Source organism: Megalobrama amblycephala, linkage group LG13, assembly GCF_018812025.1.
Source record: "Megalobrama amblycephala isolate DHTTF-2021 linkage group LG13, ASM1881202v1, whole genome shotgun sequence".
NCBI lineage: Eukaryota > Metazoa > Chordata > Actinopteri > Cypriniformes > Xenocyprididae > Megalobrama > Megalobrama amblycephala.
Genome location: NC_063056.1, coordinates 23,429,900 through 23,457,890, shown reverse-complemented (window position 1 = coordinate 23,457,890; position 27,991 = coordinate 23,429,900). Strand labels below are relative to the sequence as shown.

At 36.9% G+C, this 27,991-nt stretch overlaps 3 protein-coding genes across 5 annotated transcripts in view; all 3 read left to right on the top strand.

The window, feature by feature from the left end:
- The first annotated feature begins 27 nt into the window (after positions 1-27).
- si:dkey-92i15.4 (dentin sialophosphoprotein) lies at positions 28-12,100 on the top strand. Of its 3 annotated transcripts, XM_048153192.1 has the most exons (9): positions 28-222; positions 430-505; positions 806-899; positions 6,200-9,164; positions 9,411-9,615; positions 9,751-9,849; positions 10,645-10,858; positions 11,093-11,209; positions 11,480-12,100. In XM_048153192.1, the coding sequence occupies exons 4-9, from the start codon at positions 6,523-6,525 to the stop codon at positions 11,635-11,637; spliced, it is 3,435 nt and encodes a 1,144-aa protein (XP_048009149.1). In that variant the 5' UTR covers positions 28-222; positions 430-505; positions 806-899; positions 6,200-6,522; the 3' UTR covers positions 11,638-12,100. The 3 variants fall into 3 exon arrangements, with proteins under 3 accessions (XP_048009149.1, XP_048009148.1, XP_048009150.1); XM_048153191.1 differs by having other exon boundaries at positions 28-505; XM_048153193.1 differs by lacking the exons at positions 28-222; positions 430-505; positions 806-899 and adding an exon at positions 3,675-4,513.
- Positions 12,101-13,582: 1,482 nt separating this feature from the next.
- On the top strand, positions 13,583-18,175 carry aqp10a (aquaporin 10a). The gene is made up of 6 exons (XM_048153194.1): positions 13,583-13,777; positions 15,062-15,188; positions 15,322-15,459; positions 16,614-16,732; positions 17,001-17,218; positions 17,446-18,175. The coding sequence occupies exons 1-6, from the start codon at positions 13,682-13,684 to the stop codon at positions 17,651-17,653; spliced, it is 906 nt and encodes a 301-aa protein (XP_048009151.1). The 5' UTR covers positions 13,583-13,681; the 3' UTR covers positions 17,654-18,175.
- A 5,000-nt stretch (positions 18,176-23,175) lies between these two features.
- atp8b2 (ATPase phospholipid transporting 8B2) overlaps positions 23,176-27,991 on the top strand; it is a 47,591-nt gene continuing 42,775 nt past the window's right edge. The window contains exon 1 of the mRNA XM_048152056.1: positions 23,176-23,429. The gene's annotated coding sequence lies outside the window, so the exon portion shown is untranslated. The remainder of the gene's footprint in view (positions 23,430-27,991) is intronic.

Genomic DNA, 27,991 nt, shown 5'->3' with positions numbered 1-27,991 from the left:
GTTAAAAATAAACCACATGCCGTGCACTCTGCATTTGTCAGATTTATATGAAAATCAGTGCGGAGATACTTTCTGGTATCAGATAAGGTAGTAGTTTTTCATAGCTGTCAGAAGAATGCAATGCGGTTTAGCCACGAAGAAGTTAAATTCCTTCGCTGTGACCGATTTCTCGAGAAAAGAGAAGCTGTTTTGGCTAAACAGGACATCAGACGACAGAAGATGGTGAAACATCTAATTATACTGTGTGTCCACAAGCAGCTCAACAATGTGGCTTATTTCGTTTACTTTATCATTCCACACCGTCTGTCATTTTAGTGTGCTGCTTGCATTCACTTGCAATCAAAAACTGGTAGAAAGAAACAGTTGCAGTTACATTTTTGTCTCTCTGAAACCGCAAACTTAACCAGCTTCCTTTGCTGTTGCCATCAGCAGTCTGCATGTGCCTGTGATGCAAGACAGACCGTTGAAGGATGATGGTTACAGCACATGCACAACTGTTGTTAAGGTAAACACCTTCATTTATTTTTATTTTTATTAATAGGTAATGTTTAACAGTTATTGAATGTGTTTCTTTGGTTATTTTGGCAAATTTATATCACATTTTTACATGTAATCAAATACATTGTTTTTAATATAATGTACATGCATATGCAAGATATAGGTTATACATAAAATATAAAGATGTATACGTATAAAACAGCACATTATTTTTTCATTCACATGTTTTAGAGCATGTAAAAGGTCTGGATGTCAAGTTTCACAAACATTTAAAGCAAAACTCCCGCCCTTCTGCTCTCTCTCTCAGCCTCTGAGCAGCTCCTTTTGCTGCACTGTTCATTTGCTCGTGCAGCTGCAGGAAGTTGAGCAACTCAGCCCACAACTGTGCCACAGAATTGCAGGTAATCAATTGTCAAATTGTGTTCTTTTAGAACTGTATATTCTATTGTTAGAATAATGTTTAATTTAGATGAGTTCTAATATGAGTTACAACTTTTCCTACATCTTTTAAGGTTGTGTATGATCAGTTTTGCTTTGTATTGTGGTCTCCATCTACAGGTCATTGCATCTTGAATTCATGTAAATGATGCTTGATGATGACTAACAGGTTAAAATGCTCATGCCGGAGCTGTTTGCAAAGATGTCCTTGGCGTTTCTGGGTCATGGTTTGCAAGATTCTAAAATTATGCAGGCTATTATTCTGCTGGTGCTTTTGGTTTCAGTTGAAGCATTGGTCAATGCTTGTCTATTAAAAAAAATCAAACTTCCTTTTCAAACTCTTGCATTATCTTGCATACTCTTTATTCTTTGACTCATAATAAGACCGTCTTTGTTATCATTCCTTGATGTTTTGACAGTCTTTAGGTTGTAAATGTTTGCCGACATTGGGCAACCATCTCTATCAATGTATATAATCTCACATTTAGTCGTATGTAGTGCTGCAAGTACTTGATTTCTTATTCTCCAATGATCTGTTATTAACTTAGGCCTTATAAAAAAAAGGATAACTGCTCATTGCCACAACCACAGTATAACAGATCACTTATTAGGGCCCGAGCACCGATGGTGTGAGGACCCTATTGTAATTGCTCAGTCAATTCTTCTTCTTCTCCGAAATGAATCACATTTTTGAGGGCCTAAACGTGCTCGAAAACTCATGAAATTTTGCACATGCGTCAGAAGTGGTGAAAATTTACTACGTCTGATATGGGTTTCAGAATTAAGTGTGGCAAAATGGCTTGATAGTGGCACCTACAAAATTTCAATTAAGTATGAAATTCGGTAGACAGATATAACAGCCCAATACCTACAAAAAGCCACTGGGGTGCAAAATCTGAAAACCCAACAGGAAGTCAGATATTTAGAATTTTCTCAGCAAAATCTTTGCAGTTTTTGCCATTTCCAGACGTTGTACTTGAACATAGAGCTTTAATCAGATCAACATCATATTTGGTCAGTCTAATCTAAAGGCCTTTGCAACGTTAAACTGCGAAGAAGAGCGTGTTTGTGGCGGCCTGACAAAATTCGATGCTTCGCCATGAAACAGGAAGTTGGGCATCCAATGTCCGGCATCCAATGTCCAATCTGCCCAAAACTTCACATGTTTTATTAGAGTCCTTGCCTAAAGATATCTACATGTCAATATTCTGTTACAGTCATAGTGCCACCTGCGGGCAACAGGAAATGACATGTTTTACACTGTAATTAACTCCTCATTGACATTTAACCAATACAACATCATATTTGGTCAGTCTAATCTAAAGGCCTTTGCAACGTTAAATTGCGAAGATCTTTCACTGAGGGGCGTGTTTGTGGCGGCCTGACAAAATTCGATGCTTCGCCATGAAACAGGAAGTTGGGCATCCAATGTCCGGCATCAGTTACAGTCATAGTGCCACCTGCGGGCAACAGGAAATGACATGTTTTACTGTGATTAACTCGTCATTGACATTTAACCAATAAAACATCATATTTGGTCAGTCTAATCTTAAGGCCTTAGCGATGTTAAATTGTGAAGATTTAAGCGGCGTGTCCGTGGCGGCCTGACAAAGTCTGATGTTTCGCCATGAAACAGGAATCTGTTGTAAGTCAGGCATACAATGTCCAACCTGCCCCAAACTTCAAATGTTTGATAAGACATCTACATTTCAATATTCAGTTAGTCATAGTGCCACCTGGTGGCAACAGGAAATGGGATGCTTTATGCTGTAATTCACTCCCTGAAACACATTAATATGCCATGAAGTACCAAGCATGTTAGGAACATGCTAAATCATGCAACACTTGGCTAAGTGCTAATGTATGCGATTAACGCCACGAAACAGGAAATTGTTGTAACTCAGGCATACAATGTCCAATCTGCCCCAAACTTCACATGTTTGAGAAGAGTCCTGCCTTGAACACATCTACACATGACAATATTCAGTTATAGTAATAGCGCCACCCACTGGCAACAAGAAGTGACGTGTTTAACACTGTGATGCACTACTAGCAACATACTAAAATATGCTATTAAGTACTAAACCTGCTAGCAACACTTAGCTGAGTGCTAAAGCATACTATTATATTTATGAAAGAGGAAGTTGTTGTAACTCAAGCATACAATGTCTAATCTGCCTCAAACTTCATATGTTTGATAAGTGCCCTGGCCTGAAGACATCTACATGCTAAAATGTAGTTACAGTCATATCACCACCAGCTGGGTAGCAGGAAGTGTGGCAAATGCAAATGACTAGCATTGCCCTCTTATATACTTAAATGCATATTGCTCACCGTGCTCTGTTTTCCTAAAGCCACCGGGTGGCACTGGCATGGGTGCGAGGGTCCTTTCATCGCTGCTTGCAGCTTTTAATTTAATACTGTTACTTTGCCATAAAGAGCTGTGAGCAAGTAAATATGTACAGAGAAAATTAATGAACAAAGGTGGAGGGTAGATGGAAGATGGAGCAGATAGAATAAAAGCTGCTCAGATAAACATATATCTTTGCATTAGCATAACAAAAACCCTAATGTCAAGATTGAAAAGTGTGCTATTTGAAGATGCATAAGTTTCAAAGTGATGTTAGTTGTATCATCTTACTGGTTAATTGTCAAAATTGGAGTAGTAACCTCATTTGAAGATATTAAACACAACTGAGGAGTTTGTCGAGGGGGTGAATATTTCCCTGATAATATAAAATATGTTTTATTTGTTTTCCATTTACTATTGTTTCAGTTTTAGTGCAGTGGCATTGGGATTAGTGTATTTTTATGGTGTTGGGAAGCTGACTGGTTCAAATTTGTAGTGATTTGTAGTAATTTTGTAGTGACATGACACAATGCATAATTGAATATTTGATTAAATACACATTGCATGTCACTTCTGTCTTTTGGAGCAAATGCACAACACCGAGGTCAAATGTTGTCCAATTAACATGTATGTTGGACGAAGCTGCGCTACAATCGTATTATAGGCCTATTGGTTCAACTTTACAAAAACCAGACAGGTGTGATTTCAGTTGGAAGATGCATTTGCATTTAAAAGAAAACACTTTTAGTCAGACTGAAATTTAAAAAGTCAGTCCTTCATTTATCCAATATTTGAGCCATGTTCAGAGTGCTATTGCTCCAGGACCAGATGATTGTCACAAACATTTACCTATACTTTTTAACACCTACTGAGTCACCAAGAAACCACGGAGCAGGAATGTTCTCATTAGACGTGAAGGGTGTACATGTTGACAGGTGTACAAGAGACAAAGAAACTGAGACACAAATAGATGGAAGGAGTAAAAGAGAGAGGCAGACTGAAAGAGACAGGGGAGGAGAGAGAGGTAGGGAAATGAGAGCGGAAGGCACAATAATCAAAGGGGGTGGAAAAGGGTAAGCATGTCGAACCAGTCAGGCGAGTTCTTATTACAGTATAAATGCATCATAGAAAAATGACAGACTACAAGGAGTGAGAGCTTAAATGCACAAAGGAAGATGGGGAGAACCTGTTCTCTCAAACTTCTAAGGGACACAGAGGTCCTCTAAGGTACGTTAATTCTGTTTTAAGAGCTAAAACGGTACATGTATGATTAGAATACGTGTCAGGTAAAGTGTATGTTCATTGTTGTTTAAGCATGTGTGCCATGGGAGAACAGGTGTTTCTGTAAACTGACACTGACCTGTTTTCCTTGGAAAGTCTGTAATGTTGCAGTCATATGGCACTGGTAACTTTATTTTGCAAAATACAAGGCACTAGTACATGGCCATTTGTGGTTATGAGCAACGTAATAACAAACTATATTTACTGTGTCAATGTTTCCTTTATTTGTTTTCAATCAGTTCAGGTTTATTTTCATCAGGTCTGTATTTGCGCTTCTGGAAGGTGTACCTCACACCTCTTCCTCCTCCCACTCTATCTCTGCTTGCTGTTTGCTCATGTCTTTTATTTTAAACTCAACTACAGAACTCTTGACCTATATATGTTTAGTTTAAGATAACAAAAGCAGTCTTTACAACAGAATAAGGTGGGGCAAACAAATCTAGAATGGAGCATTACAAAACCTTGAGTTTCAGTTGTTGATTCAATATTGTCCTGAAAGGCATTTAAATTGATTTGTATACAAATTTCTATCAGTGTCTGCTTGATTGCATGTGACTACTATCAGATGTTACTGAAGTGTTTGAATGAATTTCAATCTGCTGCTTTGAATGACCGTGGGTGTGTATGAGAGGCAGAGTTCCTGCTAGACTAATTGACATCATTCACAGATTTGAAATACAGTCTGTTCTGTTTTAACCTTAAAAAAACAAGTAGAATCGGCCATGACATCCTCATCTTATCTTATTCCTTATTAATGCAGCAAATTTGCTCACCTAATGCATGTCCTATAGCTGGAGCTCACATGCTTGGAAGCTGATACAGGAAATCAGAAGCCTAATATAGAGATTGACTGGCATAAAATACAAAAAATACGTTATGTTGTATAACGTATGTTGTATTTCAAAAACGTATTTTAAATACATGTATCTGAAATACTGCCTATCCCTGTTTATTCACACATTGTAATGCATCCTCAGTAAGCATTATGTAATTTTAAATGTGTGCACTCTGACTGTGTAACATATGTGGTGTTAGACAGGATTGTAGTTTGGTGTGTTTGACCTGTTATCTGACCAAAACTGAAGAGTGTGACAAGTAACATCAAGAATGTTGTAAGAGTAAACATGCAACAAAATGCATATACAAACTGGTTGAGTGATCTTTAAACCTTTTAGGAATGTTTGATTTTACAGAGTGAGGAATACAAGTAAGGTGTTTGTCCAGAGTTTCAAGATGTTTACCTATGAGGGTATAGATGCTGTATGCCTGGAAGACATTTATGGACTCTCATTGTAATAAATACAGAGTTTCAGTATGTTGAAATCCTGAGGTACTAGAACAAACCTGGGCAGGTGATTTGAAAATGCACTTTAAGCGTGTACACTGTTGATTGGGAGGTGGTATATCTTAGTGGTTAAAGGTCTTGGCCAGGTTGTATGTTCAGACCATAGTACAGGGTTGTGATTCATTCAGAACTAAATTGAGAATGCCTTTTACATTCCAATTAAATTCTTGAATTTTAATTAATGCAGCAAGCGGGATGAATTTGAATCTAATGAAGTACAAAAAATGTATTAAACTTAATTTGATTAAATCTAACCTTCACATGTGGTTGTTGCTTTTACATCACAGAACAAGATAAGGAGCAGAGAGCACTGAGACCAATTACTAGCTATTTTTGGATCCAGAAAGAGTGAAACATCTGTCAGAAGAGCAACAAATTGAAGCTAAAGTTAGCAGGTCTCCTCCACCACCCTGGATTACAAACAAATTTTTTTCAGCTTTTATAACAATGGTAGGAAAATACAGCCCTTCTTAATTACTTCACAAATGCTGCCAATCCGAGAAAAAAAGGAATAAACATTTTTGATCAAGTTGCTGAAATATGTTAGCAACCAGCCTTCCGTTTATACTGTAATGAATATACTGTGTGACATTCAGAGACATTTAAAAACATGAGTTTGCATACTGGAACTTCTGTATATCAGTTTCCTGAATCAGACACAACTGGCGACAGAACTGAAGGTGCAGAATCATCCAGCGGAACAGCAGCACAAAATCATGGTCAGTCATCTGTAAAGACTTTTGGCTCTGCAGCTGCTAAATTCAAAATCCGCTCAGCTAAATCACTTCAGCGAAAGGACCTCGGGATGATAAGTAACATTTCTAAGGGAAAAGTTGAAGACTCAAGCCAGAAATGTGATCCTGGTAAGGACCTCAACAAAGTCTGTACTTCTTCTGCTAGTGGTATCCATATTGACACTGATGACAAAAAGACAGGTAAAAATTTAGGTAATTGCACTCTTAAGGACTCAGCTCTTTCCATCAGTTCTGAGAAGGGTGATTTGAGTGCTAAGCAGTCAAACGCTAAAGAAGAAGAGAGTCAGAAAGCAAGTGACAGGAGCAGAGGAGATGATATGAGGAGATTTTACCAGTCAAATAAAAGCAAAAGCTTAGACTGGAGAGAAATGAGTAGTAGAGCAGGAAATGGGAACAGAACTGGGATGACTAGTGGGAGCAGAGATTTTAATAATTTTATGGCGCGATCCGATACTTTCGAGAGAACAGAGGCAAACAACAAGACAACTTCATACACACAAGAGAATCAACCCAGTAGTGTTTCATGGAGGATTCAGGCTTACAGTGGAGCCAATCAGAACGCTGACAGAAAGGTTTACCCAATCTCTGGATCTACATCTGTGAGAATGAACCGTGTAAATTTTGCTCTGGATCAGGCAAGCAGTGGCCAGTCACTTCCGGTCAGATTGAAGCCAAGACTTAGCCAAGGTAGTATCGGAGAAGGTAGCAGTCTCTGGGCACAGCAACAAGGTGAATCAAGTCTTGATCAGACAGACAACAGAATGGAATCCTGGGCCAGAGAGCAAGGACCTTCCAATACTGAGGAAGTAACTGGAAACCAAACAATAACGGAAAGAATTAAGAAACTGTTTGGGGCAGATGCCAAATCTGATGCACACTCAAAAAATTCAATCGGATTAAAACGCAACAATACTCTAACTTCTGATAAATCATTTCCTAAATTAATGGACACTGTGGACTCTACTCCAAGTCAGAGAAAATACACTACTGACTCTGTGTTTGGAACTTCTTCAAAATTTTCTGACAGCCAACAGGGGAAACCTTCTTTCAATGTAGAAAAATCTAGATCATTGCCAAGAGGATTTCCAAAAACATACCTTGTTCCGAAGCAAGAACCCTCTACCAACAGGGAGAACAAAACTGACCAAAGGGACAATTCCTCTGGATTAAGTTTTTCAATGTCACCAAAGCCTAAATGGAGTGCAGAAATGTCCTCTATTAAAAAAGTTGAGTCACTTCTGCCTGAAGACAATGAAGAGACAAGCAGAAGGGGGTCTCCAGAGTACTGTAGTCAGTCCTTAGAAAGGAAAGTCAAACAATCAGATAAAGAGAGTGCAAAAAGACTGGACATAAATCAATACAAGTATCTTAGTGGTTTGCAAGATGGGATCACCCAACCCAAGTACCCACTAGCCTCAAAAGGTGCAGCACACAATGAAATCCATAAAGAGGAAGAGAAAGAGGAAGTTTTCACAGGTAAAACTGAAGGAAGGAGAGAAGAAGGTGTGCTAGAAAAAAATCGTGTACCATCCTTTGATTCAGTGAAGAATACAATCAGCATGTTTGAATCTTTGGCTCAACAAAGCAAAAGCACACCAGAGATTCTTCTTACCAGGAGGACCTTATCTGTACCAGAGCATCCCAAACCTGTGGCTCTTATAAGGAAGAGTGGTTCAGATAAAAATCTACATTTTCGAAGGGTTGTGGGGAATACAGAAAGCCTAAGAACAAATTTCTTTAACAAAAGTTATTCTAATGAGGAGCCTGAAGGGACTCTAGATACAAGTAGAACTCCTCATTCCAATTCCATAGTCAAAGTAAGACCAACATTAGAACGTCAGGAGACTTACAAAAAGAGTGTTGAGCTTGCACCAGCATTCAAACAAATGAATGACTCAAGAACTGACCAAGTTATCAACATGAGGGATGAAGATAAATCGACAACATTGAGTAAAAAACAAACAGATGAACCAGATTCTGCCATCACTTCAACCTCAGGGCTCAGAAACAAAGGGGCAATGGAAGAAAAAGCAGGAGTCCCATCAATCTCCCAACAGTCAGATGTCAAAAATGTATTAAAGCAACAGACAATTAATGTAAAAATAGTTGATGATGATGATGATGATGATGATGATGGTGTAGAAAACACACCGACTAACTCTCCTGATAGAGCCCCTCTTACAGTTAGCATTCAGAATCAGATTAGCCCTGAAGCCACACCAGTCAATGGTACCCATCCCAAAGTGCTCCCCAATCTTTCTCAAAGCTTTACTCCTGTCCAAACAACCTATTCCTTACTCAACAATTCGAACAATAACAACTATGAAACAAGGAATGATTGCACCATATTGACTACTAGCAAGGCTAGGTGGAGCTCTGATGAAGAAGACGATGATGAGGAGGAAACTGAAACTGATGAAGACTCTGACTCAGGAGAGTCATCCGTGACCATCACAAGCAACATGAGCCAATCAGAACGCAGAAGTTTTTCTCTAAGGTAACTGATATGAAAAATAAAAAAAGTGATACAAATGATTCAGGATGTAAAAAAAGAAATACAAGAAATAAGACTAAAGTGGAGTGTCAGCTTATTTCACAAGCACAAATCAGCAGGTTACCCTTACCCTGCATTTCTTCATGCTCCTGCCACCATATGCTACTGTAGCTCCTTTCCTTTAAAGTATTTTTATATCTCCACTTCACATAACCCCTATTCTCTTTTTTATATATTTACCACTTACAGTCTTGTGGACCTATGTAATTATGGTGGGGTGGACTATAAACCATCAGATGGCAGTTTTTTAGAGGATTGTGAAGATTTGCCATCCACACGCTCTGCGTCCTTGAGCTCAGACATCTCAGCCTTCTCTTCTGTGACTCTGTTGAGCACTGATGAACTGGATCGCTTACTGGACGATGTCAGGGGCTTGGGAGATGACACCCTGCAGGTAAAACAAGTGATATAAGTTCGTCTTGAAACATACAATTTGACAATGAAATAGATTTAAACTATCATGTCATGTACATTTTTAGAAATAAGGAAACCTTTTGCTATCATAACTTGTACCTCTGACTTATAACAGAAGTATGAAGACGTGCAAGTGATTGTGTTACACAAGGAGGTGGGGAGTGGCTTAGGATTTACCTTGGCAGGTGGAGTGGATCAGAATAAACCAGTCACAGTGAGTATTACCAAATGCTGTAATGTGAACATACCAATACTGATGGTCAAACAAAAGTCAGCAAATACAAAAAACTTAAAATTAGTTTAATACTAAAGTAATCTATTGTGCATCTAAAAAAATAGCAGAAGAAATTACTTCAACTCTGCAGTTTACTGAAATACCAAATTTCTCTTCCTTTAATAAATACAAAGTTCTGGCATGAAACTCTAACTGGCAGGTTAATAGGTCAAACCAGATGATTGGTTCCTGCTGTATTAGTAGCCAATGAGCTTGCGTGCTCAATCTTCAAATACATGAGTTAGCATTTGCCTTAGTAGTGCAGCGCACTTCAGAAACCCTCCACCTTCCCCAGCTCCACCTGTATAGATCTGCTACAGGTAATTAATGTACGCTATATTGTACAGCAGCAGCATGTCATACTTGCTCACAGCAGTGTGTCGTGTATGTATTGGCTGTAGCAAGTACCGTACTTGCTCTGCAGCAGCGTAGCAGATCTATTCCGCCAAGACCAAACATATCAACATTGTAATATTACCATGGATGGTAATTTGGTACTACACAACATTTGGTATTATCATGCCATACACTCCGAGAGTTGTCATGACAGAACTGGTAAATGTCTTTAGGATTAAATCCTAAAATGTTTATGTAACTTTTAAGTACACTATATTTCATTTTATACTTCAACACAGTTCAGCTGAACAATGCAATACAAGTTTTTGACTTTTTTTGAAGTAGATGCAATTTGTCTTTAACTGGAATGGGGTGTTTCACCCCCATCTCATCTCTTAGGTCCACAGAGTAATTCCAGGTGGAGTAGCAGAACAAGAAGGCTCTATCTTCGAGGGTGCTCGGGTGCTGTCCATCAATGGCACCGCCTTGCAAAACTCTGCCCACTGGGAGGCTCTGCGTACATTGAGAAAAGCTAGGGGGCAGGGCATGGCAGTGGTTGTACTTCAGAGCGTTAACAGCAGAAAAGAGGCCACTGAAAGACCAGGAATCACAGGTGGGTGGAGAGATGACAAATAGATGGTGATATGAAAGAAAGCATTTTATTATACACATGTATGAATCTGGAAATCAACCAGCATTTTGGGAAGGTTCTGTATTAAGTTGTTTGATGATAATACTGATTAAGTTGCCTTACCGTGTATACAGGTGAGATAGAAAAGTATGACAAAAGAAAGCAGTCTCTTGTGCAATCCCATGTTCATACTTTGTATGTGTGTGCCCCCTACAGGCAGGAGAGTCCGTGTGACTCTGAAAAAGTCCAGCTCTGATCTTGGCTTTAGTCTGGAAGGAGGGGTGGGCTCCAGCTCAGGAGACAAACCCCTCACTGTACAAAAAATATTTCGTGGTAAGACCTCTTTTTCTCATATTCATATTCAATCATATTCAACACAACTATTCACTAATGTGGATTATGTGAGAAAGTCTGGGAAAAGAAACATGTTAATATGATTCTACCAATTACAAAAGTAAGGGCAAACTGCCGCTTACCTCACACCTTCTTGCTACTGGTATCCCTCCTGCACTTCAGCACAAGAGGGCAATTTTGAGCTTGTGCTTAGTCTCATTCCAAGCTCTTTCATGACAACAAGCAATTAAGTCAATGTCTTGTTTCCAGGTGGACCAGTCAGTGAAGTGTTTCCTGGGGATGAGTTGTTGGAGGTGCAAGGTCAGAGTTTGGCGGGTATGATGCGGCTTGAGGCTTGGAACCTCATAAAGAAACTGCCCTCTGGTCCAGTGGAGGTCTTACTACACCGTCCTCACCAGCCACGCTGAAGACCTTTATTTCCTTCTTGCACCTTACTTCTTAAAGCGCTTTGCAATTCAGTCATAATTTAAATACACTGGTATAGTTTTTTTCCTCTAAGAATTAGCTGTTACAGGTTCTGTGAAGTTGTATTTTTGCAAATGTTAAGTTCTGCAATTATGAAGTATCTGTTATCATAGTGTTTTCAAGTATTCTTTTTTTTTTTTTTTTTTTTTTTTAAGATAACTATGAATTAATAATGCCAAAATTAAGGGCATAAAAGCACTGGAGGCCTGGAGGTCATTCTTAAATATTACTTATTTTAAATGTTTATGCACTCACATTATGCAACTATTATATTGTACAATCAGTCTTTATCAGAAGCCATTATATATATTTTTTAGTTTTTTATGCTACATGTATATGTTGTCTGTACGGCACAGATCCGTCCCAATTAAACTTTTGTAATATTAAAGACAAAAGCAGAAACTACATTTCTTTCATAAGTGATATTTCTTTTATGATACATAACATTTCAATGCATTACTCTTTTTCATTCATTTTAAGTCATTTTTAATTAATTTGTTAATTTTTAAATGATAAAAGTGTAACAGAATATCTATTAAGAAACTGCATCTTTTACAACCATTATGAAAACTAACTGTACACTGTAAAAAAAATCCCGTTGTTTCTACGGAAAAATACCGGCAGCTGTGGTTACCAGAACAATACTGTAAAAATGACATCAAACCGTAAACATACTTACGGAGTTACATGTGAATTTTACATTTTAAATCTGTTAAATTTACGGTAAAATAACGTATTTCATTAACTGATATAATGTTAATTTACCAACCTAATGAAGTACTAATATCTGTTTTGTACCTTTATAATACACTGACAGTCACCAAACACAGTGGTGATGAGAGTCACATGATGAATCAAAGTTCATCACAAGCAGCTTTTCCACAAGCTGAGAAGGACAACAGTAACATATAGAAGGTGCACACAGTGTCATTCACACACACACTAAACACCATCATGGTAACATGCATGAAATTTTAAAAATGCAATAAACATTAATTTAACAACATTAGATGTAACATAAAACCCTAATGTACATAACTGATTAGAAAAAAATGAGAAAAACTAAGAAGAAACAGAGTTATTTCAACGAAAATATATCAAATGTGAAGTATCACGCAGGGAATTGTGGGAATGTCAATATACGGTTTTTCACTGTAAATTTTACAATGAATTGTTATTTTTCACTTCCAAAAACTGTGAATTTAACTGTATTTTACCGTAAAATTACATTAAATGTACCATTAGATCTATTACAGTTATTCACCGTATATAGTACGGAAACTTTCTGTAAACCAATCAACAGTTTTTCACCGCAGCATTTTTACAGTCTTTTACTGTTAAAATCACGGTCATTTTTTACAGTGTAGAGACCAATTGCAGTTCTCCTGAAAGATCTATAAGTTCACTGCATTGCTTAATCTTTAATTTAAAACAAGCAGGTAGTTATGGCATATTGACCCATCCTGTAAGAACATACTTAATACATTCAATCATATATACTTAATTTCAATCATTTCAATCATTGCTTGGTTGAAACAGCAATATTATTACCAATATAACAGTACATTTGAGTTTAGACAATGATGCTGGCTTTGGGGAAGAAATTCAAGTGTACAGATATTTGAGCTAGATAATTACGTAATTATTCAATTTTCATGTCATCTAATCTTAAAATGTCAAAATGATTAGGTTATCTGGATGTACAGAAAAGCACGATAAGTGTTTTACAGCAGCAAATCAGCAGATCACTAAATCTTTCTTTTGCTCTCCTGCATGATTATTAATGATTTATAAAGGGGTCATTGTCAGACAAGTTATGATGTGGATGTAGCCTGATGTGGGATGTTTGTACTCTGCGAGTATATTTAAAACAAGGTTTAAAGGTTAGCTGAGCTAATAGACACAGACTGAGTTCAGAAGATCATCTGTGAACAGCAGGGCAGCAGCACAAAAGTTTTGCACAAAATCTGCAAGCCAATACTAAAAATGAGTCGGGTAAAAAAGATAGTTAGGAGGATGAAGGTGAAAAATGAACTGGCACGGCAGATTATGGGAGAGATCTTAGGCACTTTTGTACTTCTGGTAAGTTTTTGCATAGTTTTCACTATTAAACAAACTGAGCATAGTTATTGATTTATAGATATTGTTTATATTATTAGCACATGTTTCCTTATTGAAATATATTTAAGATGTTTTTTTTTTTTAATTTTGTAATTTAAAACTCCTCACTGTGAAAACACAATTTTTACAATATGGTAAAATTTGTTAATGCATTATATCATAATGAATAACACTGTTTACAGCATTTAATAGTCAAGGTTAATGTTAATTTATAAAAATACTATTGCTCATTGTTAATACATGTTTGTGCACATTATGTTAACTAATGTTAATTTATAAAAATGTAAAGATATAATACTATATGTAAAAATTAACATTAGATTAATAAATGCTGTAAAAATATTGCTTGTAAGTTAATGACACTACATGCATTTGTTAACTAATGTTAACAAAGCGTTACTAAAATACCATATAAACATTACACAAAATTGACTTATTTATATATTTAGTGGTTTTATATCTACTTTTTTGCAACATCTTTGATTCTCTGTTAATTTTAATATATAACTTAAGAATTAAATTAAGAATTTATTAATCTAAATACTATTATAACAGTGTTATCAGTTATTTACATGAATAAGAAGATGTGCAATGTGCTATTTAGAAGGCCTAATGTAAAATTATTGTGCTATAATATATATTTTACACAATAAGATAAGCATAAGTTTTACAATGGACAAATGCAAGGTTCAAATGCCAATCCTGAGGTTCTGTGTTCATGTGCTTTTGGTTAGATATGCTGATAATGTGTTTGCCGATGCAATTTAGCAGGAGCTTTTTATCTTAAGTAATGTGCAGTCCATTATATAATATTCCAGTGAAGGGTCAATTTATGAGTACTATGGTTAGTCCCAATATAGTTACACAAGAATGTTGCAACATTACTGAATAACACTAGCTGCAATTCAGCTGCAGGTAATCACAGACATACTGACAATCAGACCAACAGCATGATTGTGAGAATGATATTTTTTATTCAAAAGTTTGATAAACAAGCTGTTAATATGAAGAAACTTGTTTCTGAGAAAATTTGGCCAATTTATTTATTTTTTCTCCACCAACAAAAATTGTTCCGAAAAGCCAAAGCATCAGGCTTTGCATGTCACCAAGCAACACAGGAACAAATGGAGCAAAACATTCTTGTGCTTTTATGCTAAATATCAATCATTCAATCAGAGGACCATAATACTATAACTGTTGTATACACAACTAAAATGATATGTCGTTTGTTTTTCTCTGCTGTAGCTGTTTGGTTGTGCTGCAGCAGCTCAGGTGAAAACCAGCAGAGAAACTAAGGGCCAGTTTCTGTCTGTTAACATGGCCTTCTCTGTAGGCGTCATGTCTGCCATGTACCTCTGCAGGGCGGTATCAGGTAAAATGGTTATAGACTGGGCTGTTTTGGGGCAGTTAAGGAGAAATCCTTTGTAATATTACTCTTTTTTGGATCAACATACTGTACACTGTTTTCATATATATATATTTTTCTCTCTCTATTCCTCCCTAAGGAGCTCATCTAAACCCAGCTGTGTCTCTGAGTTTCTGTGTGCTGGGAGACCTAGCCTGGATAAAGCTGCTACCATATTCTCTCGCTCAAATATTAGGGGCTTACCTGGCCTCTGGGCTTGTCTATCTCATCTACCATGGTAAGAAGAAAGAAAGAAATAAAGACATATTTTCTTTAAAGGGTTAGTTCACCCAAAAATGAAAATTATGTCATTAATGACTCACCCTCATGTCGTTCCAAACCCGTAAGACCTTCGTTCATCTACAGAACACAGTTTAAGATATTTTAGATTTAGTCCGAGAGCTTTTTGTCCCTCCATTGAAAGTGTGTGTATGGTAAACTGTCCATGTCCAGAAAGGTAATAAAAACATCATCAAAGTAATCCATGTGACATCAGTGGGTTAGTTAGAAGTTTTTGAAGCATCTAAAATACATTTTGGTCCAAAAATAACAAAAACTATGACTTTATTCAGCATTGTCTTCTCTTCTGGGTCTGTGTATATCCGCTTTCACTCCACAGTGACGCTGCTGCTTCTTCTTCTACGACGGTTGGCATCCAGCTTATTGGTGCATTACCGCCCCCTTCTGCTCCGGACAGTGACGCTGATGACGTGTTATCTAGTGCGCCCGAGCTTCGTTTACAGTCTGAGGGAGACGCATGCTGTATTCAAGCTATTCTACATTGTTTGTATTTTGGTATTGCTATATTTTTTAAAAATGGTGCGTAGGTGTGCATGTCGCGGATGTCCTAATCACGTCACAGTCCGGAGCAGAAGGGGGCGGTAATGCACCAATAAGCTGGATGCCAACTGCCGTAAAACAGGAAAGAAGAAGAAGAAGCAGCGTCACTGTGGAGTGAAAGCGGATATACAACAGACCCGGAAGAGAAGACAATGCTGAATAAAGTCGTAGTTTTTGTTATTTTTGGACCAAAATGTATTTTAGATGCTTCAAAAACTTCTAACTAACCCACTGATGTCACATGGACTACTTTGATGATGTTTTTATTACCTTTCTGGACATGGACAGTCTACCATACATACACTTTCAATGAAGGGACAGAAAGCTCTCGGACTAAATCTAAAATATCTTAAACTGTGTTCCGAAGATGAACGAAGGTCTTACGGGTTTGGAACGACATGAGGGTAAGTCATTAATGACATAATTTTCATTTTTGGGTGAACTAACCCTTTAAGATACCCCCTGTATAGTATCACCATTATATTTTTGGCAGTATTGTGTTATTTGAAAAAGAGAGGATAAATAATATTTCTCAACCCTCCACTCCTCCAGATGCGATTATGGAGTACAGTGGTGGAATTCTGACCGTATTTGGTCCTAATGAAACCGCCAGTATCTTTGCCACTTACCCAACAGATGTGGTATCAGTGCAGACCAACTTCCTTGATCAGGTAAGCAAAAATCCATGGCAGATTAGACAAGAGCTCTGTAGTTAATACAAAGACACTACACATACTAATGATATAATAAATCAGTGTAGTTGAATCCAATCTAATCTAATACAAATTGCTCTGAGGCAATATAATGTTTTACAACATACTGTAAAGAAAAAAGGTGTATCAAGCGATTTTCAAACATAAATCAATTATCAATAGATCTTGCCAGCATGCTGGGTCTTCTGACTAGACCATCATCTGTCTCTTGTTTGCCTGTGTGTAGGTGGTTGGCACAGCCATGCTGATGTTGTGCATTCTACCTCTGAATGATAAGAGAAATGCTCCAGCTCCTGAAGCGTTGCTCCCACCCATTGTAGCAACTGTTGTCCTAGGGATTTCCATGTCAATGTCAGCTAACTGTGGAGCAGCTATTAACCCTGCCCGTGATTTTGGTCCACGACTCTTCACGTTCACAGCAGGATGGGGCCCAGAAGTCTTTACGTGCGTACTCAGATGAGCCTACTAGATCTATTAACGTCAGATTAAGGGTTTTGTTATCTCTGCCCTTACACTTCCTACCTTTCATCTTATCTCTCATCCGATAAAACAAATGACTGGGTATTTCACTTTGCTTAACTCATTAACATTTGCACTGAAGTGTGTAACCAGTGTTTCACTTCTCTATATGGTCATTATCAAACCCTCTTTTTTTTTTGTGACCCAAACAGGTGCTATGACTACTTCTTCTGGATTCCATTAGTGGCTCCTATGGTGGGGGGTGTGGTGGGGTCCATCATTTATTTGGTCTTCATTCAGTGGCATCTGCCTGAGCCTGAGGATGAATCTGAGGAGTCTGAGGAGATTAAAGAGCAAACAAAGGTCATAGAGCACAACAACAAAAAAGACGAGCTATACCTTAAAATGTCTTCTCTTTAAAAGAATCTGCCTCAGAGCATTTCTGTTTCCCCTCTTCTCCCTATTATTTCCGGACTGTTTTATACTGTAAATAAAAATGTGGAAATGACACCTCATAAAAACTGAGGGAAAATGTACTCAAGGTGGACTCTAAAATCTTTCACAGCAGAGATGAAGCCTTGATACACCACTTATTATTTATTATTTCCAACTCCCCAACCCCCTTTTCTCCTGAAATATTAAACTGGGACTAATTAGAAAATGACTATCACCTTCACTGTTCACAATTTCAAACAGTAGACGTGAATTAAAAGATTTGTATATAGTATGTACAGTATATTAGTTATTCTAGATGTACCTCTTGTTGGAAGATAGATTTGTTTGTTGTCTAGTGCTCTCTCACATGTAAGTGATGCAATATACTGCATGTAAATGTTGTGTCTATTACATCACAGGAATACATTGGGATGATTGTGTGCATATTTACTGATGTCATGTGGTGTATTAACAAGTTCACAAACAAAAAGTAAAAAAGTGAGTGGACCTGTTCGAAGCCCTTATTGAGCAAATATTTATCTGGCTTTTAAACTTTTGGGAATAGGTATATTGATTATACGTTCTCAGAAGGCCACTTTACTGGCATGGAATATCCCCTATTAAGAGAAATGATTTCACCATGCATTAAAGGGTTAGTTACCCTCATGCCGTTCGAGACCCGTAAGACCTTCATTCAATCTTCGGAACACAAATAAGATGTTTTTGTTGAAATCTGATGGCTCCGTGAGGCCTGCATAGCCAACGATGACATTTCCTCTCTCAAAATCCATTATTGTACTACAAACATATTTAAATCAGTTCATGTGAGTACAGTGGTTCAATATTAATATTATAAAGCGACGAGAATATTTTTGGTGCTTCAAAAAAACAAACAAAATAACGACTTATATAAGTAGTGATGGCCGATTTCAAAACACTGCTTCATGAAGCTTCGGAGCATAACGAATCAGCGTATCGAATCATGATTCGGATCGCGTGTCATATCGAACCACTGTACTCACATGAACTGATTTAAATATGTTTTTAGTACCTTTATGGATCTTGAGAGAAGAAATGTCATTGCTGGCTATGCAGGCCTCACTGAGCCATCGGATTTCAACAAAAATATCTTAATTTGCGTTCTGAAGATTAACGAAGGTCTTACAGGTGTGGAACAACATGAGGGTGAGTAATAAATGACATTATTTTCATTTTTGGGTGAACTAACCCTTTAAATGAAAGACCTAGCTATTCAAAAATAGTGTCAATAATAACTGCAACCATGACACATGAATACAAGGATTGCAAATATAGCAAGAAATTATATCTTCTGTCATAATATTACTGATCAGTATAGAGCTTTTTAGGTCCTATTTGGTTTGATCTGCTTTTTGGTCTGCTTTTTTAGGTTTGTTCTGAGAGACACTATGTAAAGTTGTACATCCATGAACTTTTCCCTAGTGTTTGGGATCACTCTTTCAACACATTAAAGTAACTGGCTAATAATTCTGGGAAAACTACTCGGGCATCAGCTCACAAGATGTCACAGATTTGCATATTACAGGTTGCTAAACAGAAAGACTTTCAAAACTACCTAATTCACTACCAAGTTAAACTCTCTGAGCTCAAATCAGCCCAGATGTGTGGTCAAAATATCCACAACAACCATATAAAATCAGTCACAATCATATACGCAGTCATATAGTCATCATTCCCAAATTTATGTTGGATAACAACTTCTAAACTGTAGTACTGGTATTTAGTAGTATTCAAACACTATTATGGACAATTTTCAGAGATCCTCGAAAATTAATGTCCTAATCCATCTTGCCCCGGCCACATTAAAAGCCAAATAATTTTTAATGATCAGTATCAGGGTTGCCAGGTCTGCATTTAAGCCGAATAATAATTATAAATGTTAACTAGATGTGTTCACTACCTGTCTAGCGATGTGTGTTTATGCTGAGATATATTAAAAAAAACTGTTTGTCTTTTCAAATCTTCTATCATGTGTCATTATATTCATCGAGTTGGCTCATGCGTTTATGTTTCGTGCTTCAGAAATGTGATGTAATTCTGGTAAGGGTATGTGCACAGTGAATGTAACAAAGTTTAAAGGTTCATTGAAGTAGGAGGCAGGAACTGGTGAACGTTCAACTTTGTTTAATGACAAAATAAACAAATAAAATAAAAATAAAGCAACAGTCATCTATAAGGGGCTGCCACTGTACTTTCATTTTGATATATACGTAAGTGACACTCATTAGCAATCTCACCACCTGTCATGATCATTACTGGGAGTGCCCTTGTCTGCCACTAGAGGGCACTCCAACCCGGACTCTTGTCGATCACCCCTTGGACTTCCCATAACCCACTTCCCGGACTCATTATCCCATTCATTGCACCCAGCTGTTTTGTGTTTCATCATTAGTGTCTATTTATACCCGGTTTGTTTTCTGCTTTGGTTATGGTGTTTTCATGTATGGTTTTCCTGTTCTCAGTTTTGGTTTTTGGTTTTCGTGTTTCTTGTTTTTTTTTGTATGGACTGTCTTTATGAATTTTGACCCTTGCCTGTCTGTGGATTACGTTCTGGATTACCCCATTAAATGCTGCACATGGATCTTACCTGTTTGTCTCTGTACAATCTGTGACACCACCAGTGTCTCTCCGCTCCCACAGCTCACTGCCCCGCTCTGCTTGCCACAGTGAGCATCAATGTTCCCTTGTCATTGTTGGATTTTTTTTTTATTTTTAGGGAGCGAATGTTCCGCTGCACAGGAAGGATTTTGCGATTGAAGGTACGTTTACACAACAATGTACTAAAAAAAGGAAAGAAAATTTTTTTTTTTCGCATTTTCCGTGTACAGGCGACATCATTGTCAAAATGATCCCCGTTCACATGGATTTGTGAAGACAACTAAAATGCTGTATTATGCATGTCAGGCCAGTAGTTGGCGATGTCACTCTGTAAAGAAACACTACGCACCTATAGACTGAACATGTAACACGCATGCTCATGACATCACTGTTTTCACAAAATTGCGTTTTTGTAGTTTACACAGAGACAATAAAGGTATCGTTTTCAAAAACATGCACTTTGAAACCCATTTTCAAATGTTTGCATTTTCAGGCCCCCAAAACGGTGTTGTCATGTAAATGAATGGCCAAAACTCATAAAAAGTTTTCTGTTTTTAGTTGAAAATGGTGTCATATAAACAGCCCTTAAAATGGCAGACTCCCTGATCAGTGCCCTGTCTAGTGAACTAGGGAGCAGATTGAGACGCACCCATAATAAATACATAGGCTTTTTATTTTTTAGCTTAACTGTCACAGAATGGAACACACAGTATTGTGGGATATTAAAGGCAGCGAATAAAAATCAATCTATCAGTACCTTAATGCCTTCCTATCTTGGAATGCATCTTCTGAAGGCAGTATTTTTAAGCTTTCGGACGCAGATGCCTCATTGGCCACTGGATCGTACGTCAACGTCACCACCATACTGATGGGCAACTTGCCATAACTCTCATAAGTGGACTGAAGACAGGTCTGGCTGTAAGAGACTTGATTACTTGTCATCAAATCGTGGCTCATATATACAGACATCCCAACCTGCAAAAAGTCATTTCAGGGAGGTACCCCCCCCCCCCCCCAAAAAAAAAAAAAAAAAAAAAAAAAAAAAAAAAGAGGAAGGAGCTATAAGCAATAGGCATATGCACTTATTCGTTAATTATGTTTAAATATGTAGATTACTTTTACTATTTATATAAGCTGCTTATACTATTTATGTAAACTGCTTTTATTTATTTTCCATTGCAACTTTAAACAGGTCTAAGGAGTTTGTTGTTTTCATGTAGCCTTGGCAACTTGCCTGAATAATATGCACATGAAATGAAACTTGTCAACTCACCTCACTGATAATTGATTGGTTGATTTGCCGAAAAAGGACATTCGGGATGCTCTCTGTCATACGTGCGCTTTGCACACACACGCAAGGTCTCGCTCCCTATCCCTCTCTGCCGTGCGCGCGCTGGTTTGAAACACAGTCTCTATGCGCGCTCTTGCTCGCTCGCTCTAGATTCCGGGAGATTTTAACTAATTTGCGGGCATCAGGGAGCCGCTATCAATATGCGGGAGACTCCCGGAACTTCCGGGAGACTTGGGATGTCTGTATATATATATTTTTTAAGCCTACATATTTTCCCCCCATTTTAGCCAGTGGCAAGCAGGACAACACAAACCTCAAGGAAGGCTGAAGAAAGCCTGTCAGTGGACTGTTTTCTGCATTTCCAAGAGACTGTACCTCTTCTGCCTATTATATTACTACTTATACTAATATTATTGTATTATCCTTATATTCACTATTTTATTTACTATTTTTATTTTATTGACTATTATTCTGCAATTTATACTATATATACTATTTGCTATTATTACTAGTTATTATATTACTACTATCCTCATAGTCATACTCAATTGTATTTTTAGGATATTAATAATAATAATAATATAGGCAATTATTAATAATAATATGCTATATTATAAAGTTTCTATATGCTGTATATTGCACAATTACAATTTGACTTCATATTACACTTATATTTCATACAATTTATACTATACTGTAGTTGTACTTTTTTTGTTCTATGCTGTAAATGTAAATGTTTTACCAGACCCATTAAGGATTATTGTGTTTGTACTGATTTTGCTTTTCCTTCTTCTCAAAATTGTTTATATATGGAGAACAAGTCATTCTGAGCAAACATGCTTAGTGAATTTATGATTTTTGAGAAGCTGAAAGATGAAAGCTGTGATATTAATGTTGCCCAGAAGGAACCGCAGGATAGAAATCTTTTAAGCCTAATCTTATTTCTATCGGTTTCCATCCCTTTGAATGAAAATAAATGCATTGATTTAGTTGGTGTACTGACAGTATAGTTTTATAATTAGTATACATAGAAATTTGTAAAATGCTTATAAATCACTAATTTTTTAAATACTATGCTGGTTCCTAAAATAATAAATACACAACTGGTTATTAGTCATCAACACCAATATCTATTATATATATATATATATATATATATATATATATATATATATATATATATATATATATATATATATATATATATATATATATATATATATATATTAGTTTTTAAATTATTAAATTGTTTCGACATCGTGCACTGAATGAAGAATCATAGTGTGCCCAGCAGAGGGCGCAAACGACAAACCAAAACAATAAGCACATGGTAAAAGTCGGTACTGCCCCCATGCTGCATTGTGAACAAAGTTACAGACTACATCTGCTGCATTCATTTAAAACTGTATGATAAACATTCTTCAAAACCACACTAAATAACAGAATTAAGATGCGTGCAGTCATCAGCAATGTTTAGCCACACTTCCTGGAATAAATCGGACATTTAACAAAATTGTATTCAGGTTTTTTTCTCGCTTTTACAGACAACATTACTCTTGAGCAGTGCAAGACTGAAAGTGGGAAAGAGCAGATGCAGATGCAAACACCGCCCCTCCACCCCCGCCTCCCTCATCCTATTACTATGAGCAGCTGCTGGCCTATCGAGTCCGATACACTTTCACCTTTCAAGGATGTTTTGATCGTCAAGGATCTCGTGCATCCGATAAATAACCTATGTTGCCTTAAACCGACGGGATACCTGTAGAGAAGGAAGAAGCCACAGACAACAGAGATGTCTGAAATCAGCATTGCTTACAGGAGGAGCTGATAAAGGTAATGTGGTCCTCGCTTATCCACCAATAAAAGCTTTACCTTTAGTTCAGTATAAGGCTCTACATATAGGCTAACAGCGTGACTTCTGAGAAAACAGTTAGAAAATACTTACATAAATATCACTGTTTTAAAACTAGCTTTTTGAAACTCCTCAACAGCGGCGTTCTGCGCATTGTAACATCCTGCTTTAACATTTGCTCTGTATTTTGTTGTCTATTTCGCATCTATACCATACAGCCATGTAATATAGTAAACAATATGGCCACCTAATGAATGCGATGAACTAATTATTCTCACAGATGAACGTATGCCAAGTTACGCTATGCATTTTGAAGAGCGTTAAGCAGTAAATTATGAATGTCAGCTCACTTGTGGTCGCATCGCATCTCAACTGTGAAATATTTTTGAGCTGCGGATGTCTCAAACTCCAAATGTTACTTTGACAAATATAATGTTGATATAAAATGATAAATGTTAGATGTACATCTTGGTAATACCTTGAAACGGCATGGGAACATATTAACCATTGATTGACGTGGTCTAAATCACGGGTTTATAGGCCTACTTTATATATAACTTTTAATAATAACATTGCCCCAACGTTACATTATATAACTAATGGTTAAAAGCATAGTTAAAATTAAAAAAAAAAGTTGAGTAAGAAGTAGGCCTAGGCTACTATGCAAATTTAAGTTGTATGTTTATGTATCATCTCCACAGCCCCCTTCAAGGGAAACCCGGTTGAAAACCCTGAATTAAAACCCTAAATGATTTGCTGTTTGTTGTGTTAAAACGAATATCAGACTGTTTCAGACTTAAAAACGTGGGTTCAGAATTTTCAGGTTAGGTATTTGCAAGTAACTTAATTGAACTAAGGATTTAAGCTAGTTCTTGAAATTCCTTTGAGGGTAAAATTCTGACTGACTGCCAAGAAATTTATTTTGTTGTGCTTGGAGAACCAACAATGTAATAATTCCCTAGAGAAGGAAAGCATATTAACCGCAGGGGCATGACCATATATATATATATATATATATATATATATATATATATATATATATATATATATATATATGTATATGTAATGATTGTTAACATAAATGTATATGCATTTGGCCACATCTGTATGTGTATATATGAGTAGAGAGTGAGAGAGCAGACCCATCATTTTTTGTAGTTAATATCATTATCGTGGTTCTGGTTTAATGGTGATTTCCTGTTTGACCTTTTGAGACAGCAAGCATGAAAAATGGAGGTTAAAGAGATGGGAAGCCAAAGAGGGCTGAAGAATTATTGGAAAATAAACTAGATTAACAGCAAAATACAAAGGACGTAAAATATGCTACACGTATGCTGATTGTAAATTATAGATCATAAAACTCAAACGACTTGTTCATCCTTACATGACCACAAATAAATAAGAGTGCCTTTTCATCTCGATTAAAATGCAAGAAATGATTTAGTCTGGTTTGCGTTGTGTGACCGACTGTGTATTCTTTATGCATGCATGTAACATATGTGAGAGAATCCATGCTGCATGATGCTGAGTCAAATGACCTCCTTTACACCACTGCAGTCTGTTGTCAGTCTGAAGATGTGTACTTCTCTGACTGTTTATATACGAAATGGCTTCCAGATCTGGGATATTTAGTGTCAAAAGCAGCCTGCTTACTGGGTCTGTCCTTAAGTAGCTTTATGCGTATCAGTGTGTGTCCTTGCTTGTGTGTGTGTGTGTGTGTCTGTCTGTGTTGTGGGTCATTGGTTTTGACCTGCTGGTGTGTAAGCCTCCAGTCAGATACATGGTAATAGACTCTAATCATAGCTGACACACATGTGTACCAGCTTGTCTGTCTGTGTGAGTGTGTGTGCTTAGAATGAAATATTCCATCTCACCCGAATTAACCTTTAGTAGTTACTTTATACTGTGCTTTGCATCTTTGGTTACTATCGTCTCTGGATTTGTTATTTTTGTGAGAATATTTTTACCTGCAGCAGCATATTGTTATTTTTTTTTTCTGTTCTCAACCCAGAGGTGGCCTCCTCCTACCCAGCCCTTCCTACGCTCTCGAATAGTCTGCTTTGATTGTCTACATAAAATGAAATCATATCTTTATTGTGGGTATTCAAAGCAACAGATCATTGTCAGTAATGTTCTGAGGGCAGTTCAGAGACAGAAAAATATCTCTCCGATGACTCTGCATTATGACCCCTGTTGGTTAAGGAAATATAAAAGTCAATATTTGCAAGCCAGTTATGATGACTGAAATTTCCTTCAGGGAAAGTCAGAATGCCTTAATGTGCATATGATGACCATAGACAAAAGCAATGAAACCAACGCATTGCTGTGTTGTTACTGTTGTTATTGAAATTCTGGCCAATACAGATAAGCCACTATTTTCAAGGTAAAACATTTTAAAGGTCCCGTTTTTCGTGGTTTTTTGAAGCTTTGATTGTGTTTATAGTGTGCAATATAACATGTGTTCATGTTTCGCGTGTAAAAAAAAACAGTATTTTTCACATAATTTACTTATCTGTATACCGCTGTTTCCACTGTCATAAAAACGGGCTGATGACTTCCTTGTTCTATGAAGTCCCTCCTTCAGAAATACGTAACGAGTTCTGATTGTGCCAGCGGTTCCTGTGTTGTGATTCGACAGCTCTGAGCGCACCGTGCCCGGAAAGGTCACGCCTCTTACCATAACGTGGAGATGCACGCGCTCAGTGTTATTGTAAACATGTCTTTAATTTTACCCTATCAATTTGAGCCGGAATCAGACCCAGTGATTGGACTGCGGGATGAAAATAACAGCGTTTCGACGACATGGCAACAAACACACTCTACAAACGCAACTCTTGTGTATTCCTGTGGGCGGAGGTTAGTCAAAAAACTGTTTTAGTGACGTCATTAAAGAAGGAAGTAGAGGGATGTAGTCCAAACTGGCCGTTCGATATAGGCGACTTCCGTTAAATAAAATATCTCGCTTGGCATTGAACTTTGAGCTTTAAAATTTTACAGATTTTATTTATACTCTAACAACAACATTACACACTAACTAAAGTTTGAAACATGAGATCACGAAGAACGTGACCTTTAATATAGTATGAAAGATAAATATTCCTTTTAGGACCTTCTATAGATTGTTTGAATTTGAGAACATAACTTTTCATAATAAAGGAAGGATAACTGCAATGCAGATTTAGTGCTCTTAAAGGGTTAAATCTTTGCCATAATTAATTGCGACCCCTTTAAAATGGTGCTAGTGTTTCTAAATCATAAACTTGGGAGAACAATTTCAAAATCCAGTATTGGCGGATGGGTTAATGACGTGATGGGTAATTTTTTTTTTGTCCAAAGGCCTTAATAATAATAATAATAGAAAAAAAAAATATGACATCAAAAGTATGTTTTAATTATATTTTGCTACATATAAAGGTATTTTAAAGTTTTTGAAGTGTCAAAAGGTCATTCGGTTTAACCATCCAAAGACCAATACAGCCACTTCATTTGTGTTTAAAATATCTTAAAATGTAATAAATGTATATATTTTTTTATTCTGGCTTGATTTTATAACATCATAAATCAACATAGTGCAAAATGGCATTAAAATTAAGAGTAGAAGTCATTGCTTTGTTATGAGAAAGAATGTCCGGAAAAATTAATTTCATTGATGTAAGTTAACCCCCCCCCCCAATCCCCGCCCTGCACCCAATTTCATTGGCTGAGGTTACAGTGACGGTTAGGTCTAGGGATCAGGGTTCGGTGTAGGCAATTGTTATTGTGATTGACATGGCCAATAAAATGTTTTGAATCGGCTCCAGGGCGGGATTTCCGCTGAACTGGTTTGGGGAAAAAAATCACGCATATAAGTTATATAATATAAAGGGACCATTTTGGATCAAGTCATGTGGTCAATATCATGTGACAGGATGTGACATCATTCAGACACCTGCAAAGGACCACATGGTCGTGAAGCAAAGTAACTAACTCTCTCTTAACTATTTGAAAAATTAATGTTTTCACTTGCTCATATGCATGTCCCGAAACATCAGGTCATTTGGTACAACCGCTATAAAACATGGAAAATATTGTAATATTTTAAAAACTTGTACTAAATATAAAATGTTTGATTGTCCTTTTGCTAGCTAGCTAGATATCAGCCTGTTAGCATTGTTTGAAAATATCATCATTCGGTATAACCAAAAGTGTCATGTGGTAAACCCGAAATTTGGTTAAACCGAATGACTTGTTTGGTGACAAATTTCGTCCATCTTGTAAAAATGAACAAAAGCAGTGTTAATTGATTATAAAAACCACATAATCTCAATAAAATATCAAAATGAAATATATATCCATTATGTTTTTTTTTACACTATTAAAGGGATAGTTCACCCAAAAATGAAAATTTGTTGTTTATCTTCTTACCCCCAGGGCATCCAAGATGACTTTAGGTGACTTTGTTTCTTCAGTAGAACACAAATGATGATTTTTAACTCCAACCGTTGCAGTTTGTCAGTGGTATAATGCATGTCAATGGGAACTTCGTCTATAAGAGTAAAAAAAA